General features: G+C 39.3%; 1 protein-coding gene across 1 annotated transcript in view; it reads right to left on the bottom strand.

The window, feature by feature from the left end:
• The window catches only part of CFAP58 (cilia and flagella associated protein 58), a 106,260-nt gene that overhangs the window by 73,477 nt on the left and 13,520 nt on the right, over positions 1–19,263 (bottom strand). Inside the window, exons 8-11 of the mRNA XM_065893888.1 lie at positions 18,337–18,419; positions 14,315–14,506; positions 2,342–2,503; positions 1,540–1,686 (exon numbers count right to left, since the gene is read on the bottom strand). Coding sequence (XP_065749960.1) covers positions 1,540–1,686; positions 2,342–2,503; positions 14,315–14,506; positions 18,337–18,419 — 584 coding nt within the window. The remainder of the gene's footprint in view (positions 1–1,539; positions 1,687–2,341; positions 2,504–14,314; positions 14,507–18,336; positions 18,420–19,263) is intronic.

The raw sequence follows: 19,263 nt of genomic DNA on the forward strand, positions 1-19,263 counted from the left end.
TACTTGGGAAAGTAAGAGATGAGGATCAATGTCATCCTCTGAAACGAAGAGATGATGTACCAAGTCAAGTTACACTGAAGCCTTGCTAACGTGGGTCCATGAGGCCTGTGGGTGAAGCAACGTTTACAATAAGATTCTTCTGCTTCAGCCCATAATAAATAAACCCCATCCCACTATAGACTCCAGGGTGGTACAGAAACATACTACCTTCTATAAAACTGTTTTCAAACAAGGAAAATAAGAACAAAGACACAGGATATTTTCAAATTTTACAAAATATATTTATGTTTCTTTATATGTAAATAAACTTTAGTACAGAATTTTCTGTTTTTTTCTGTCATGAACTAGAGTGGGGAGATGACAGTTTTAGGTAAATAAATCAATTAACATATCTCTATTGTAAAGGCACTTTTGTTACATTTTAATCTTTCTCAGACCTCATGTATCTTAATTTAATGTAGTAGTTCTGTTTCCATGAAGACCTATCATTAAGTTGACAGAACCTATTATTAAACTGAGAGTGCATAGGTCAATCTATGGCATCATGGAATCAAGGAAATTTGGCATTAAACCTGTCCAACACGAGATACACGTTTTCAAGATAGGAACTATCTCTGAAGTTAATTATATGCAGAAACTGAGGTAACCAGTCTCATTGTTTGTAGAAAGTTCCTGCAAGTGGCTCATAAACATATGCAAAAAATAAAAGTGGCATCATTCTCTTAGAAGTTCCTTTTTTAATTCTTCGGTCAAATGGATCAGAAGGGAAATCTACTGGATTGGATAGGAAAAGGAAAATACATTAGGTTTCGTGACTGTGTACAGTAAAACATTTAGTTCAAGGATTTGATATGGTATAATTATTTGGCATGTATTTTGGGGAAGAGTCTTTATATTATATTAGTAGACATAGAATGTTCTAAATTAGTAGATTTAAAAGTATATATCTTAGTAATACGTGTGAAGACAAAGGTGATTCCCTAGAGGAGTGGCTGCAAAGTTCTTAGATTCACAGAAGTAAGGTGAACAATGAACCTAGTTGAGGGCAAATCAAGTGAGGACAAAGCTTGACACCTGGTAGTTAATGATGCTGAGGGCAGCAAAGGCACATGCACATGAAGTAAATAAGGATTAGGACAGAGGGACAAAGGGTCCTGCCAGCATTGCCTTATAGAAGCCCCAGGGAGGAGTTTGGGAGGGTTGAGTACAGGCAAAGTGCTGGACTTGGGCTGTAAATGCAAAGAGATTGTGGTCAGCCTGAAAGTTCCAGGACTTCCTGGGACCTGCTAAGTTCTCTTGCACTGATGCCATGATAGCCATCACAGGTAAACGAGGTGCTCTGCATCTCCACCGGCCCCTCCCCATTCTACCTGAGAGCACTCCTCTAGGGAAGGCTGACCTGGAGGTGGTGGAGGTCATCCTCCAGGTGCTTTGGTTGTTTTTCCTGCCCCCTTACTCCCCTCCATGAGCACGGAGCCTGGCCCCAATAGGTCTAATAGATTGACTATTGGTTCATTGCTTTTATTATAAGGTCTGTACCTTCAACGTTTCCTTCTCCTTCTCTATGTGCTGTTGTTCCAGATGTAGCTTCACAAGTGCTGACTCCTTGGCTGAGATTTCTTCTTTCAATTGATCTACCTGATGAGTCATAATCTTTAATTTTCTATTCATTTCCATTATTTCATCCTAACAGAATAAAAGGAGAAATGTTTGAAAGTGAATTAAATAGACATCACCATGCCTATGGAAGTTCAAAACACATTCAAGAGCTTTTAAGGGAGACTCACTCAAAACAATGGTCTCAACTGGGCTATTCCTTTGTATCTTGTGCCCATCAACCTCAAAGTGCTTTATAGCATTAACTCTCCAAATACTCTCATGAGATAAAGTATACATAATGAATATGTCATACACACACACACACACACACACACACACACACACACACTTACTTTATTCTTCACTGTACAAGAGAGGAATTGGAATCACAACAAGCATTTTTAACTAAAAGATTACAAAGCAAAGCTCTGCAATTAAATGACAAGTGTATACTGCTCCCCTCTGAGTCATGGTAGCTATTAGCAGTTTTAAAAATTAGAAAGAGGAGAATGGCAATTCTACATAATAATTAAAACCAGCACCATGATCTTCGCATCCAATCAAGTTTCATTATTTCCATTTCAAACAATCTGACAGTTCTGCATAAACTGATCTCTTTCAGGTGAATTCCACGATATTTCTTTCTGCATCTATTTTAAATCCTGCCATTAGGATAACAGAAACTGCTTTAAACCCAGGATGGGGAAGAATCAAAATGTAAAGACATAAATATATTCTTTACCTGAGCTTCAACCAGATTTTTGCTATACAGATTCCTGTCTGACCGCACAGCTTCATACAGGTTCTGTTGCTGTTTTAATTTAGTCTCTGATTCAGCAATTTTTTTCCTGTAGTCAAAAATCTGCATTTCACGGACTTTTATGCCTTCCATGTTCATGAGGACCTGGAGGAGAAAGAAGTAATAAAGATGGTTGAATAGCCCATCTGTGGTTATCGGTTCAGGACAAACAGATTTTTTTATCGAAGGGTAGCTCGTAGAAATGCCAGCAATCAGAAAATGTGACTGTGGCTATAATCACTGCAGTACAACACAGACATTCAGCCCAGCTGATGAGGGGCACACATATACTTTATCTATGCCGGAGTTCTGCTCAAGCATGAAGGCTTAGCGCAGCTATTCTGTGATCACAAGAGGGAAAAGAAAGTAAAGAAATTCCTTCAATTCTGAAAACCTCTCTTGACCACCCCACCCACCAAAAAAGGAAAGAAAAAAAAAGAAGCACAGGCTTAAACAGATCTTAACACAAAGCACTAGGAAGGATAAGAGATAACTTAGCTGTTTGGCCATACTCATGGCTTTATAAGGTTGACCACGAGAAAGAAAAGTGGCCTTTGAACATTGATAGCGATCATAACACTGTCTTGCCAATGTCAAACTCACTCCATCAGGGAAACCCAAAGGACTTCATAAAAATATGTGTTCTATTGTGCATGAAACACTTCTAGGCAAGATGAGATGCAAGAATTACTGCCTCGGGACTTCCCTGGTGGTGCAGTGGTTAAGAATCCGCCTGCCAATGCAGGGGACACGGGTTCAATCCCTGGTCCAGGAAGATCCCACATGCTGCAGAGCAATTAAGCCCGTGCGCCACAACTACTGAGCACGTGTGCCACAACTACTGAAGCCCATGTGCTTAGAGCCTGTGCTCTGCAACAAGAGAAGCCACTGCAATAGGAAGCCCGTGCACCGCAACGAAGAGTAGCCCCTGCCCATTGCAACTAGAGAAAGCCCATGTGCAGCAATGAAGACCCAACACAGCCAAAAATAAAAAAAAAAAAAGAATAACTGCCTCCTTTTTGCAAGTATGAAGAACTGAGGCCTGAAATTCTACCATGAGCCTATACCTCTCAACAAGCAATCCATACAGTAGAAATAAGGTAATCATGACTCTCAGCTGCAATGGCCACAGAAATTGATTTTCTAAGGACAAACTTCTTCAAAAATTCCTTAAGAAAAAAAAAAATTTAGCAGGAAGACTGATTAAATCAATGGAGCTTATGATCTAACAACAGTTAGAACACACAGGAGAAAATTCTTAAGAATATTTCACTGCATTTCAGTGGAGTTCTCTTAATTAATGATTACAGTTGAAAGAAATAAGCAGAGCAATATGACAGAGAAGGAAAGAAGGGTTTCCTCTAAAGAAGAGGCACTTTACCTAGAACCTAAAGGTCAAAAAGGACCTAGGCCTTTTGCCACGCCGATACTGTGAACCAGGTGCGGACCATCTGTGAGCATCACGTTCCCAAGCCACTGCACGAGGGAATTCTTTTACTCCACTTGTGGAGTTAGTATTCCAGAAAATATACTTCAAGAAACCCTCTTCTAATGTCTTCCCATTAGAGTTAATGATGGCTGGTGTTTAACATATTTTCCTTTATATCGTTAAATAAACACCTTTCAAAGTTTTCTTAGGCTTATATTTAAGGAGGGATGGGATTAAATTTTAGTCAGTGTCTTTTTAGCACATATTATTTTGCACTACATTATTGGGTCTACTGATTTAATATACTTAGTAATAAATATTTCCTTTTACAAGTATTTTATTTCTTTATACATAGTCCCATGTGCCACAGTTCTACATGAATGCATAAATGGAAAACATACCTTTATTTTCTTTTCCTTATTTACTTGGACCTTCCTTCTCCCTTCAACCTACATCAATCCCTCATTGATACATAAAGTAACCAGGTTAATAATCTACTATGTGTTCTTCCAAATTTTCTTTGAATTCTGCATATTCTATTCAGGTCTACTAATGTCATCATTATAACATCATCATAACAATAGCTAATATTTCTCAGGTACTTTCTATATACCAAGAATTTTACATGTATTAACTCATTTAATCTTCACAAAAATCCTATGAGATGTGCATTATCATCATCCCACTTTCACAAACAACTGAACTCACAAACTGAACTCAGTTTCACAAACTGAACTCAAAAGAAGTAATATAGTTCATAGCTGTTCAACTAGTGAATATACAGATACAGGGATTTGTTTGTTTTCCTTTTGCTTTTTGAGTTTGGTCTTTATTTTTTAGCAAAATGGGATCCTCTTATATACCTTTATGCACCTTGATTTTTATCACTTAATAATACTTCGTGGAAATCAGGTGGATTAGCTCTAATTCATTCTCTTTGAAGGGGACATAATGCACTACAGTGTGGATGAACCATCATATACTCAGCTCCTCCCCTCTGATGGGCATTCACTTGGTTTCCACTTTTTTGCCTCTCTGAGCCATGCTGCAATAAACATTTTATACATGTGTCCCTATGCACTTGTCCTTTTACTTCTATTGAGATGGATTCCCAGGAGTGGAATATCTGGCTCAAAAGACATATATATTTTTAACTTTAATAGATATTGCTAGATTGCTTTCCAAAATGGCTGTAACACTTTACATTTCCATACCACCAGCAATAGTTTTCTTAATAGAAAACTATCCTTGCAGTTGCAGGATAAACCCTCTTTGGTCACACTGGATGATTCTTTTAATGCACTGTTGAATTCGGTTTGCTAGAATTTAGGATGCTGCATACCTATTCATAAGTGACCTAAGTCTAAAGCTTTCTTTTTGTTTCTATTTCAATATCAAGGTTTCTGCTTGTTTCAACGAGTGAGCAGAGTACGCTTCTGTTCACTCATTCATCCACTCACCTTCTTATTCATTCACTCACGGAACATGCATTGAGGACCCATCTATGACAGGCACTGTAAAAGCACTAGTGATGTAAAGAAGAATAAGATGCATTCCCTACCCTCAAGTTCACCTCTAGTGAGTGACTCCACCATAAAACGGATAATCAAGGAATGGATACAACCAATAATCTGAGATACGCATAGGGTGTTATGACAGAATTAAACACTGGGAGGTTAATAGGATGGTCATTCACATCTTATCTAAGAAGTTAATATTTGGTATTTACATAATTTGTGAGAACCACCTCTCCCTTCTTGTTCCTCAATCACCCCAGCCAAGGACTCACCCCAAGCTCTCTCCTCGGCCTGGAGTCTTTGTTCATTATCACAGCAGAAGGCAGGAGTTACGTCAGTATAGTAATGCCAATCAATATTACCCCAAAGAATATACAGTACATTTTTCTAAATTCACACACACACAAAAATTTATATAGCCTGAGAATTATCTGATTCTTCAAAGTTTGAAGGAACTGAATTCTAAAATAATTAGGTCCCCAGTGACAGTGTTGGAGCTAATTCTCTCTCAGCCTTTTTGGTGGCTTCCATGGTTATTAATCTTTCTATGGTTTCTACTTCTCCTTGAGTCAAGCCTCGATGTGTGTACATATTTTCAAGAAAATTATCTATTTCAACCAATCTTTTAAATTTATGCAACCAGAGTTGTACAAAGTATTTTTATATGATTTTGCTGTTTTATTATTATTAATTGCTATCACTCACTTTGTGTGGAAAGAAAATGGCCCAAGGTAAGAATGTATACAGACTCCGTGATGAATGGCTTGCATCATTGGTTGTGGGGCTGGAACAAAATTAGAAAATCTGAGAAGAGGAGGTCTGGAGAAGAGGCACATGGACAGATCTGAAATGAAAAGAAATCCCACTCCTTCCTCCATCATTTTTTTTGATCTGTACCTTTAGAATCCTTAAAAATGAGTAGCAGGTGGCCTTTTAATGTACTACCACTAGGAACTAAAATGTATAAGTTAAGAACAAATGTGAAACCTAAATAAGGTATCCATTCCTGGATCTGTTACTTGTTTGATTTTTTAAAAGAAAGGGACTATCTCAGCCCAAAATTTAGCCTTTCTATGGACATGACCACCCTTGTTGGGGTCAGTGAAATGAATAGATTGAAAATACTTTGAAGAGCATCATCAGCATTCAGAATATCAAGCAGCACATCAGAGAAAAGAAAAAAAATTACTTGTTCAATCACTTTGGGAGATATTACAGCAAGAATAATCCTTCGCACAGACAGAATCATGCTCCAGAGAAAGGATGCAGACAAGGACATTTCTTTTTTGGGCACCCAGCTAGCAGGGTCCATCTTTCTGCAAACAACAATGCACAAAATCAAACTTGCTTTCCGGATTGTTAAAGCTGGGAGTAATAGGAACCCATCATGATACCAAGAAGATCAAGGGTATTTCATTTAAATGACAACGAAAATTGTAAAAGTATTGAAACAAAGGGAAAAGACAATTCACAAAGCAATTCAGTTCTAAGTGTTGGGGCTCAATTTGTTTTGATGGAAATCATTCAAACCAATGTCACACAGAGGTTCAAATCCTGAAAATTCATAAAATATGTGGAGTGTTAAATAGAGGCAAAACCCTTAATCAGCATAATGTCCCCAGTTTAAAAGGATATATCAGAGAATGTAGAATGCCAGCTATGGGGCTGGAGCTTGATTAATTGATTACACTTTAGATACCTCAAACCAACTCATGAGCTAAATCACAACCAAATATAGAAAGTTTTATTATAGCCAGAGGATTGGAGATCCTAGCACGTGGAGGCCTGCTTCAGAGTGCACTATCACGGTACAATCTCAGTTTATAACCTACTACCTTTTCTTTTTCTGTTAAAACAAGCTGCCAATAGAAACGAGTGAGATAAAAATCAATAACGCGTGCTGGAAATCTGCAGCCATAGTCAAAACGGCATATGGACTTAGGCAGGATGAGAAAGTGGGTCATTGAATTCGGAATCCTCTAACTTGCATTTGATGAAATATCAGTACAATAAACTCAAAGTTTTTCTGACTTGATATCAATGGTTTCAATGCTGACAACGCCTTTACCTCCATAATGAAACTGGAAAACTCACTCTCAAAAAAAAACAAAGAAAAAAAACTATATGCCCAGCCATGTGAAATTTTAAGTCTTCTCTGTTTTTCTTGCTTTCTTATTTTATCCCCTATCTCAAATTTAGAGAGGCATATCCATTTTTCTATCTGCTTTTAATAACATGTTATGGTACAAAATGAGGGATATAATATCTGCCTCGGAGGGCTATTATGAGGATATAAGTGAGAAAAAATATATTTATGCCATCATAGAAGTACCAGGCATATCATAATTTAATCATTTAATAAATGTTAATAGATTATCGTGATAGGTTAACATTATGTGATATTATATAATATTAGCACTTAACAAATCAATTTGATTTTCTCTATGGATCAAATCCTGTTCTCCTGCGGGGAAATAGTGATCCACAGTATACTTCTTTTATTATAACACGAAAAAGTTAAAATTTGTGTATGTCCCCTTGAAGGCTCTCTCTAAGGTTCTAACCCTATTAAAGATGCTCTGTATAAAAAACTTCAAATTAATATTGAAGAAACAGAAGTTTCATTTTATGATGAAGTACGTATTCAGTGAACAATATCTCTTTGATCAACTTTTGCTATCCTCACTTACTTCCAAGTCCTTGCAAGCACATTATTCATTTCTTGGAAACTCTGTCTAGAAGAGCTTTGCCTGACACTGTTATAGGCAAATAGACAGCTAAGAAACTTGTAGGTAGGGATTCATTGTGAAAAACGCTTTTTGGCATATAAGCTGTCTGTTATATAAGCTGTTATATTTTGGCATATAACCAAAAATAAATTAATTAAAAAAACTAAAGACGTCTTTCCTTGGCTTACAGATAATTAAAGCCAAGCGAGAAACAAATGCTGGTCTTTTCCTGTGGTAACCATGTCACAAGTAATTACATACGGCATCAAGTACCTCCCCCTGCATCGCACGCCTCTGCTTTGAGAACTGACTTGGTGCTGCTGGTGTGTGGGTTCTGCGCAGGCCTCCCTGGTGGCCCGGCCTCCCTTCGTTAGCTCCGGGGCACTGAAACTACGGGAAAACAGGAGCAGGTGGTCCAGAGTGGGCAGTGACCTAGGAGAGGGCTGACAGTTTTTACTTTTAGACAAGTAAGCAATGAAAAAGTGTTCATGACTGTTCCCTTTGCAGAACTCTCCCTTCAGGTTCGAACTTGGAACTTGCCCGCTTTGGTCATGTATTTTATGCCCTTAAAGGGTTTGTACTTCTCTCCATACATATCCAGACGATTCACCCTGAGTCCAGAAATGGCCAGCTGCTGGATCTTAAACTGCAGGTTAATCGTGGGGTTCTCATCGGGTTTGGAAGCTCCAGCCTGGGAGGTGATAGCCAGAAGAAAAAGGAGGGGTCCTAAAATGAGCCAAATGCATAATGTGCAAAATGTTCCCCGGATTTAATAATTAACTGGAAATGATTTTACCTAGAATTTATAAAAGTCTACAAAAGAAGTAAATATGGTGGACCACAACTTCTGATGCCGTTCCTGGTGCCTCTCAATTTACCCGAATAATAAAATTCACAGTGCAGCAGAGGAAAACCCATGAAGATAAGACGGGAATAAAGACACAGACCTACTAGAGGATGGACTTGAAGATAGGGGAGGGGGAAGGGGAAGCTGCGACAGAGCGAGAGAGGCACGGACATATATACACCACCAAACGTAAGGTAGATAGCTAGTGGGAAGCAGCCGCATAGCACTGGGAGATCAGCATAGCACAGGGAGATCAGCTCGGTGCTTTGTGACCACCTAGAGGGGTGGGATAGGGCAGATGGGAGGGAGGGAGACGCAAGAGGGAGGGGATATGGGGATATATGGGTACATAGAGCTGATTCACTTTGTTATACAGCAGCAACTAACACAACGATGTAAAGCAATTATACCTCAATAAAGATGTAAAAAACAAAAAAAGCGCTGCAACATTGTAGTAGATTGTTTTACGGTTCCGTGAATATTCGCTCCTAGCACCTCTTGCCCTTGCTGTTGAGGGTGGGCCTGGACATGTAACTTGCCATAGTCAATGGGGTGTCAGAGAACATTTGGCTAGTAGAGAATCGTGAAATGTGCTTGCATGGTTGGGTCTGTCCTTGGCGTTCCTTTCTTTCTCCATGAGAATACCATGTATTCTGGAGGATGAGAAACATATAGAGCAAATCTGGACCCAACCCACAGCCCAGGCCAAGCCCAGGCAAGCTCAGCCTACAACAGCTGATGCTAGTCAACTGCAGGTGTGAAAGCGAGCAATAAGTGCTTGTTTTTGCATGCCAGTGAGATTTGGTGTTTATTTATTATGCAACAATATTGTGGCACATGTTGACTGAGACAAACACATAAAGAAAGGGTTTGGGATTCTGAGCCATCCAATTCTGGCACAAAAACAGGATCTTCTTTCTCATTTGCAAATGCCAAGTTAAATTAATAAAATGTGATGTAGGGCTTTCAGCATCTTAGATGGCACTTTTTTTCTCTAAATGAAAAGAGCTAGAAAGCGAATGTTGACACTGTTTTTGCAGCCCAGAAGGAAGAGGACATCAGGCCAGAAGTCACTCACAGCTAAAATTGCCAAAGATAATTTAGATAGCATTGTCCATTATGGCAACCTATTTCAAATGAATTTAAAGGAAGGCAGACCCATAGTGATAAACAGATTACTGAAGAAGAATTTAATATAGATACCTAAAGTTAAATCTTTGACTAGTTGATTCAGATGTCTAATTATGCTTTCCATACACTCTTTCAAAATATATTTGAGTACCTATTTAGTGAATAAGTAACACAAAGAGCTCAAAATTGAAGGAGACTTGCCCTTAAGGAAACTTGTAAGTAGCATGAGGCAGACGCAGAAATGCAAAGACGGTAATAACATCAGATTTCTTCAACTGCCAGAGAGGGGGACCAAGTACAGATGGGTTAGAAAACATTTTTAATAAAGCTCCTTGGGAAACGTAGGATTTTATTGGTCCCTGACTGAAAGGCAAAGTTTTTTTTAATATTTTTTCTTTCTTTTGGTCAAGATACTAAAGTAATACATATTCACTTCAGAAAATTGGAAAAATACAAAAAGCACAGAAGAGGGAAATTAAAACAATCTGTATCCCTACCACTCAGCGATAAGTAGTATTCACATGGTGGTGTGTTACCTTCCACTCTTTTTCCTTTTTTTAAAAAAAAGGCAAGTAAGCTTCTGCTTTTTCTTCTTGCCTAATTCTCAGAGAGTACTTTTCTGCATCACTGTGTGTGAAACAATACACACACAACTTTCTCCCAGAGCAAGTCTCTGTAAGATTCTCCTGTCACTGATTTTGCCTGACACATACTCAATCCGCATGTACAGTTCTTTCTTCATTTCCAGAAAATATGTTCCGTTACATCTTTGACTTGGGGCTCAGTTCCTCCATCAGAGACCAACAATCTGTAGATTGGTTTATGTTCCCTGTCCTTCTTATCTCTTATCTTCTCTTCAATTATTTTTATCTTTTCTTTCCACCTGCATTCTAGGAGAACTACTCAAGTTTGCACTCCACTATTTTCCACATCAATTCTGTTCTTTACTAACTTCAATGTGGATTTTAAATCTGCTATTGCTTGCTTTTGTTTGGTTTGGGGTTTGTGTGTATTTTAGTCTCTTTACAACTGTTCCTTATTTTATCCATCACTTCCTTTCTGTTTCATCTCTGCTTTATCATAGAGGTAATGTCATCTTGGACTTATAACCCAGATGATAGTCCTCTGTCCTGTCAGGGTCACTGTGTTAACCACAACAGAACATCTAGAATCTTCATTCTGTGTGCTAGGAAGACCAACATCCCACCTAGTATCTCCAAAAATTCTTAGAGGAATTATATTTCTCCTATTCACTGTGGCTTTGATTTCCTGTTTCCATAGAATTCCGGATTCTCAATTGGCACTTTTCTCTGGCATATACTGTCCCTTTTCTGAGATTTGTTACCTCACATCCCTCACCACCCCATCCCTGACCCCACAAAGCACAATCCAGCCACTGGGTTGATGCAGCAGACTGTCACCAAAGGTTTCAGGTACAGAGCACAGTAAAGAACTTAAAACCAACCTTCGGACATCCCATTCTTAGCAATTCCTTGGTCATTCCTGCTCTGAGAACTGGTCATCTCTTCCAGAAGAGCCCAGCCTACTGCCTCGCTGTTGGTGTTGTCTGCTCTTCTCTCTCATCCTCTCCTATCTCCCCCCATTTCCTGCTCACCACCACCCCTCCCCTTCTCAATTGCAAGCAAATTCAAGGGACTGTGAGTTGAGGTCCAGGTAGATTTTCCTCAATTCACCTCTATTGGCTTTAAAGTTCTCATCCAGTCTCTTTCTTCTATTTTAGCATCAGGCTTTATTTTGGCCTTAGTGTTTGAGACTGTTAAAACTTTTCATCTATGTCTGTACCTTATTGACATTTAACAAGAAGTTGAAAATAGCTACATTCAAATGCCACTTTGAACAAAAATTCTGGGCTGTTCATCAACAAATTTATTTATTTATTTACTTGCTTATTTATGAGATGTTTCATAGCATTTACTATCTGCCAGAGATCATTCTAAATGCTTTATAATATTACCTCATTTAATCCTCACCACCACCCCATCTGCACACAGATGAAAGTTAGGTCAAACCATATTAATAACTTTGCATTTTGTTTTTATCAGATTCATACTGTGACCATGTTCCCCATTTAAAAAATATTTTTCAAAAACATGATTTTAATGGTACATAGCAAATTTGCACAATTTATTTTGAAGAATATTCTTTTATAAAAATCTTTGCATTATTGTTTTTTCATATATTCAGTTTTTACAAAAGAAATTGCTGGGTCAAAAGGATAAGCTTGGAACAACTCACTTTAGAAGTAGATCAAAATATCAGTTTCATGACATCTTCCCCACCCCTGGTATTATTCCTCAACTCCCTATAAACAGAATGCACGAAAGGGAACTTTCTGTTTCTGGGAATGAGGGGTGTGTGTGTGTGTGTGTGTGTGTGTGTGTGTGTGTGTGTGTGTGACAGTAAAGAAAGAAATAAATATGGGAAGGTGTTAAAAAGACATATATGTTTCTAATAAGAAGTCTAGAGGTGACACAAGTTGCTGTAGCAACTGATATATGCTGTCAGGGGTTAAGTAAGAGAGAAAAATTATAGTCGATAAAGAACATTTTAAGAACTCGTGCTTAAATTGTTTAGGTAAGACATTATGTAACCTTGTGCAGTTAAACATCAGAAACTGTGAAAAACTGTTACCAGCAAAACTTGGTACCAGTATCTCTCCTTTACAATGAAACAGAGAGAAATATACAATCCTATGTTAAAATCAGTGGCAGTATTCTTTTTATCACTCATCATCTATCTATTTGTTCAACAAACACTTTTTCAGCACCTACTATTTACCAGCATGCTGAAAATGAAAAAAAGAATGAGATAAAGTCCTTGCTCCCAAGAACTCACTATAAAGTAGGGAAGACAAAGGTACAAATAATTACACTAGAAGATGATAAGTGCCATTCCAGAGACATCAACAAACCAATAAAGTAGGAAGTGACTAGTTCTGCCTAGGGAGTCAAAACAGGCTTGACCCCAGAAATGAGCATGTGAGCTGGGTATTGAATAAGAATTTTCCATGCAGAGAAGGGAAGAAAGGCCTTTCCAGGGAGAACGAAGAGCTTAGACTCTGTTGCATAAGTCAGAATATACCAATGGCTGTGTCTTGCATGGGTTACAGGTATGTACCAAAATACAGGTATGTACCACCCACAGGATGGCCAGGTGGGACCTGGGCAGCTAGCATCCCTGGGTTAGTCCCCTCCAGCCCTGCACATTCTCATCTCTCTCATTCCCACATACTGTAGATATAGAATTTTCTATGATACTGTGATGCAAAGAATGTTAGGAAGCACTGCCCCAGGTTGCTGAGAGATGACAGAGGTTTGTAAGGCTGGGAGTAATAATAAGATCAGGTTGGAATTTTTAACAACTTGATGGCAGACAGGAGTGGAGAAAAACTGACTCTTGGGAAGGAGAAGTAGGAGGCTGCAACAGATTATATGTTCAGATACACTGGCTGTCTCAGCAGGTAGGGCCCCTCCCTTAGTAGGATCACACTCCTGCTTGGGGATACCAGGCTTAATCACGTAACTTGCTTTGATCAATGAAATGTGAGTGGACAGACCCTGTACCCTTCCCTTGCCAGCAGAAGTTCTGAGAGCATATCAAAGGTCCACTATTACACTGTTTTCCCTCTGTAAGAGGCCAGCACATCCCAACAGAGTCAGTCTGAAATAAACAGGACATGAAGCAGGCCTACAGCTGACTCTCAAAGACCAATAATGTGAGTAAAACATAGATCTCTGTTGCTATAAACTACTGAGACTTGAGGATTATTTGTTACAACTTAATCTGACTGATACAGAGGCTAACAAGGTCAGCCAAGATAGAGAATATGAGTGCCTGAACTGACAGTTAGTCCTCTCAGAGTCAGTAAATCAATCAGTGGAAGTTCTTAAATGATAAAGTCGCAAGAGAAATATGCTGTTTTACAATGGCTCCCAATCAGGGGTACGAGGATCCCCGGGGGTCTTTTACAAGGAAGATATGTCCTGCCTGGGCAGGACTGACCATATGCATTTGTGCTCCTCCAAGCTTACATTCTGCAAATATCTGCTCAGCATTTATTTACTCTAAATGGGAAGTAGCTGATTTCCTAGCAAAGCTTATTTCCCACTATCTTAAATCTGCATGTGAACCACAAGCTGAAATCTGACTAATTCATCTTTGCAACAGTGTGTGGCAATCAGAAACGTGACAATCAGAAAGAATGTGCCGGTGCTCGACCCACACCGTGGAGGAGTGGCTTACCTTTTGGGTAAGGTCACTGGCTTCATTGATGTACCGATCTCGCTCCTTTTCCAGTTGAAAGATAATCTTTCTCTGCTTCTGAGCCTCTTCTTTATAGTTCTGGATTTCTTCCTCCAGGTTTCTCTTGGCTTGTTCATGGAGCTTTACCAGGTCTATCTGTTTCTGGGTTGCACTGACCGCCTTAAGCATATTCTAAAAATAAGGACAACACACCAGCCCCATTACTCAAAATGTTGGGAGATTTTTGGTTAAATGTACTCCCTGTCTTAATCCTAAAATAATTAGATGCATTGTTTGGGAGATGAATAAAAATAATCATATTTTTTACAGCTTATTTAGAGCTTGTTATGTTAATTCTGCACAGAGCACTATAGACATACATATAAATGCACTAAGAGACAACATCCCCAGGAAGTGGGCACTATATCGCTCCCATATTAGGGGTAGGAAACTGAGAATGAGAAGTTAAGCTACTTGCCTACAAGTTCATACAACAGTGGAGTTAGGATTTGAATCCAGAGCTAGCTGACCCCAAAGCCAACCTCTGTCCCAGCTCTTGCCTTTTTCTTGTGAAGTTAGAACAGCTGAATCTAATCATGTAACACAGGCTTTGACTACAAAATAAAATAAAACCAACTTATTAAAAATACAGATACCCAGAATTAACATACACTCCAACAGTATCACTCAGAAGAATAGAAAACAGGTGTTCAAACAAAAACTTGTACGTGAATGTTCATAGTATCACTATTCACAAAAGCCAAAAAGGGAAAATAACCCAAATGTCCATCAACTGATGACTAAATAAACAACATGTGCTATATCCACACAGTGGAATATTATTCAACCATAAAAAGGAATGAAGGGCTTCCCTGGTGGCCTAGTGGTTAAGAATCCGCCTGCCAATGCAGGGGACACGGGTTCGAGCCCTGGTCCAGGAAGATCCCACATGCCGCGGAGGAACTAAGCCCGTGAGCCACAACTACTGAATCCCGCGTGCTACGACTACTGAAGCCCGTGCGCCTAGAGCCCATGCTCTGCAACAAGAGAAGCCACCACGATGAGAAGCCCGTGCACCGCAACGAAGAGTAGCCCCTGCTCGCTGCAACTAAAGAAAGCCTGTGCACAGCAAGAAAGACCCAATGCAGCCAAAAATAAATAAATAAAAAATTTTTTAAAAAAGGAATGCAGTACACGATACAACATGGTTTTAGCTTGAAGACATTATTCTGAGTGAAAGATGCCAGACATAAAAAGTCACATATTGTATGATTCCAGTTATATAAATATGCAGAATGGTCAAATCCACAGAAACAGAAACCAGATTCATAATTTCCAAGGGTGGGAGGAGGGGAAAGTGGGGAGTGACCACCTCGCAGGTACTCACAGGTACAGGGTTTCCTTTTGGCGTGATGGAAATGTTGTGGAACTAGACTCGTGATGTTTGCACAACATTGTGAATGTGCTAAATGCCACTAACGGCAAATTTTGTTTTGTGTGTATTTTACAACAGTAAAAAAGAATTAACCCGTTTTTTTTAAAAAACACAGATGTCCCAGCTCCAGAGACTCTGATTCAGTGGAGCTGTTATGCACCTAAATTTTTTTAAAAAGCTGCCCTGGTGGTTTCTGATGCTATAATGGAAATGCCTCGGGTTGGCTGCCCAAGGAGCCAGGTTGTTCCTCTGGAACACAGAGTTAATAGAGTGCAACTCTGGCAGCCATGCTCATGACGGAGCAGAGCTTGTCTGCTTCTCTAGCCACAGCTGAATGGACCCAGTGACTTTTGAAATAGGGCCTCCAGATTTTTGTAACTCAGTAGAAGATGTAAACTTGGGAGCTGCTGGTGATAGCTTTCTTCTGCCATATGGACAGGGAAAAAGAGAGACACGATCTTCACTAAAAGACAGAAATGAAGCAAAAACTCAGCTGGAAGTCTAGTGGTGGGGGTAGAGAGCTTTCTGTGCATCCCAAGAGTGTTAGGCCAGGTTCCTATCTGTTCCTGAGGCCCAGCTGTATCCTTGGGTTCCATGAGGTGCCTCATAATTCCTCCACAAATCTCTAACCAATACAGACCTTCAGCCAGGTCTGAAAACCACTGGCATAAACAGGTTAAAAAAAAATGAACATTAAACCTTGGTCGGACGACAATGTAGAAAATGGAAAAGGTCAACTTTACTTTCAAGTATTGAATTAAACATTTGCTCTATGAAAGATAAAGCCACTTCAACATGACACTGAAAGAACCAAATATATTAACATCGCCGCCTGTCAAAACTATGTCACTCACTCACTCAATGGTGGCATTTCAAGTCAGTGGGGAAAGAATGTATTATCAGTAAAGGTTGACTGCATACCTGCAGAGGGGCAGGTGCTGTGCCGGGCATTAAGGATGCAACGGCCCGGGAAAAAAAAAGTTATAAAAGTACCCTGCCCTAAAGAAGGAGTTGACGTAGTCAGATCAAACAAAATAAGTATAAAATTAATGTGTTAGGTGTCCTATTGTGGCAGAAAACCTATAGGTTGTTTATCAGAATATATAAAATATAAATGGATTAAATATTGTATGTGTTACAAATAAATTTAAAAATCTAAATCCAACATTATTTACATATATAAATTTATAGAATAAAGAAACAGTTACTAGGATTATGCAAAAAAAATTGATGACTTTCTTAAGCAGTGCTCAGCATGTAAAGATATCTAATCTTATACTATTTCCTGAGATTCCCTAAATAGTCTACTTTAAGCTAGAGGGTAATCTATTCAATACTTTGTTAACATTTATTCAATTCTGGGAAACTTAAAGAAGTAATAAAAATTCGGAATGAACAAATATAGGCTGTATCTACTTTGATGAGATGAAGCTATCTTGGCCAAAAGCCATCAGGCTGTCTGCTCCGGAAGCAGCCTGCCCACTCTATACCTGGCCCATCGCTTTTTCCTCCCTGGAGGAAATCCTTGAGCAGGAATGTTTACCCTAAATCCTTGAAAGTAGTTAATCTCCTAAGAGTGACTGTCAATCAAAGGAATCCTCTGGAAGGGGCAAGGAGGGGAAAGGGGTAGTGGTCTGCCTTGAATGGAGGATTTCCAGGCCTCAAGCTCCCCCAACCCCTCCCTCAGCTTTGGACCATATTGAGCTCAAAGACTAGGAAAAATAAGGGCCAAAGACAGAAATGGAAACCTACAACACTCCTGAAAAGATGGTGGAAAGGTTAGAGACTCTTTATATGGCCAACCAGCCATCCTTCAAACACCTAGAAGTTAAATTTTATTCGCACTCACTTGTATTTTCTGGATTAGCACAAGTTGCAGATTATAGATATTAAAATCAGAAATTTTGGACTTCCCTGGTGACGCAGTGGTTAAGAATCCGCCTGCCAATGCAGGGGACACAAGTTTGAGCCCTGGTCCAGGAAAATCCCACATGCCGCGGAGCAACTAAGCCCGTGCGCCACAACTACTGAGCCTGCACTCTAGAGCCCGCGAGCCACGACTACTGAGCCTAAGTGCCACAACTACTGAAGCCCGCGTGCCTAGAGCCCGTGCTCCGCAACAAGAGAAGCCACTGCAATGGGAAGCCCCCGCACCGCAACCAAGAGCAGCCCCCTCCCCGCTTGCCGCAATTAGAGAAAGCCCACGTGCAGCAACGGAGACCCAATGCAGCCAAAAATCAATCAATAAATAAATTTATTAAAATCATAAATTTTGATCAACTGCTAAGATGCCAAATAACACACCAGCAATAAAAACAGAAACCACAAGACACCCTGAAATCCCCTGCTGGTTTATATGATAATTCTCCGAAGTCCCTTTGTGCTCACAGGTGATAATGCGGTTTTAATTCACAGCCAGTGAATGGTGGAATGTGGATAGCTGCTTAGAGGAAAATCGAGCACTATTATTAATTCGAATCTACTTTTGTTTGCCTCAGAGTTTTCTCTCCCCTGCAACCAGTTATAGGCAGATATTATAGCACTAAAGAAAGACATTTATTTACCAGTGTTAGTGTAACAAACTCACCTTATTCAATAGGTCCCTTTCTCTCAGAAGCTCAACCATTGCTTTCTTATCAAGTTCTGCTTGTTTCTTAGAAGCCTCCACCTCTACATCACCAGGGAGAAAAACAATAATAAATATAAAGAAAACCTAAGAAAGCATCTGCCAAAGCCAAAGTGACATAAAAACTGCTTTATAGGGGCTTCCCTGGTGGCGCAGTGGTTGAGAGTCTGCCTGCCGATGCAGGGGACACGGGTTCATGCCTCTGTAGCTATAAAACTACTTTTCGTTGAGTGTTCCGTGATCTTCACTATAACTCAGTGAGGTAGGTCTTCCTGTCCCCGAGGCTTAAAGGCCTATATGCCAAGGGTGCACAGCCAAGAGGTGGCAGGGCTGAGATTGGGAGTTTGGTCTTTCTGACTTCAAAAAGTCCTTGCTCTTTTTAAATCTTTTTTATTATACAAGTAATTAGAAATACAGGAAGAAATTGGAAATAAAAATAAACAGAAGGGAAAATTTTCTAAATCAGAATCTAGTTAGGATTTTGATGTGTCTCTTTTCTGACTTTTTCCTATGCAAATATACATGTGTATATAAATATGAATATTTAGACACCACATACACCAAGAGGGAATCATACCACACATACAGTTTTGTAACTTGTTTTATAATTAACAAACATAAAATAAATACCTCTCTATATTATAAATGTATATCTACATCAGAATTTCTAATGACTTCATATTTCACTGTATAAAAATGTATAATTTATTTAGCCAATCCCCATCTTAACATTTAAGTTGCTTCTTCTTTTTTACTTTTTTTGCAATTATAAGCAATAATCCTATGAAAGTTCCTGTTCATTTGTTCCTCTAGGAGAGGAAGTCCTGGATCAAAAGTGATTTTCTTTTTAAAGACATTTCTCCCCTACTGCCGAATTCTCTCCAAAAA

The sequence above is a fragment of the Phocoena phocoena genome, chromosome 16 (assembly GCF_963924675.1).
Source record: "Phocoena phocoena chromosome 16, mPhoPho1.1, whole genome shotgun sequence".
Taxonomy (NCBI): Eukaryota; Metazoa; Chordata; class Mammalia; order Artiodactyla; family Phocoenidae; genus Phocoena; species Phocoena phocoena.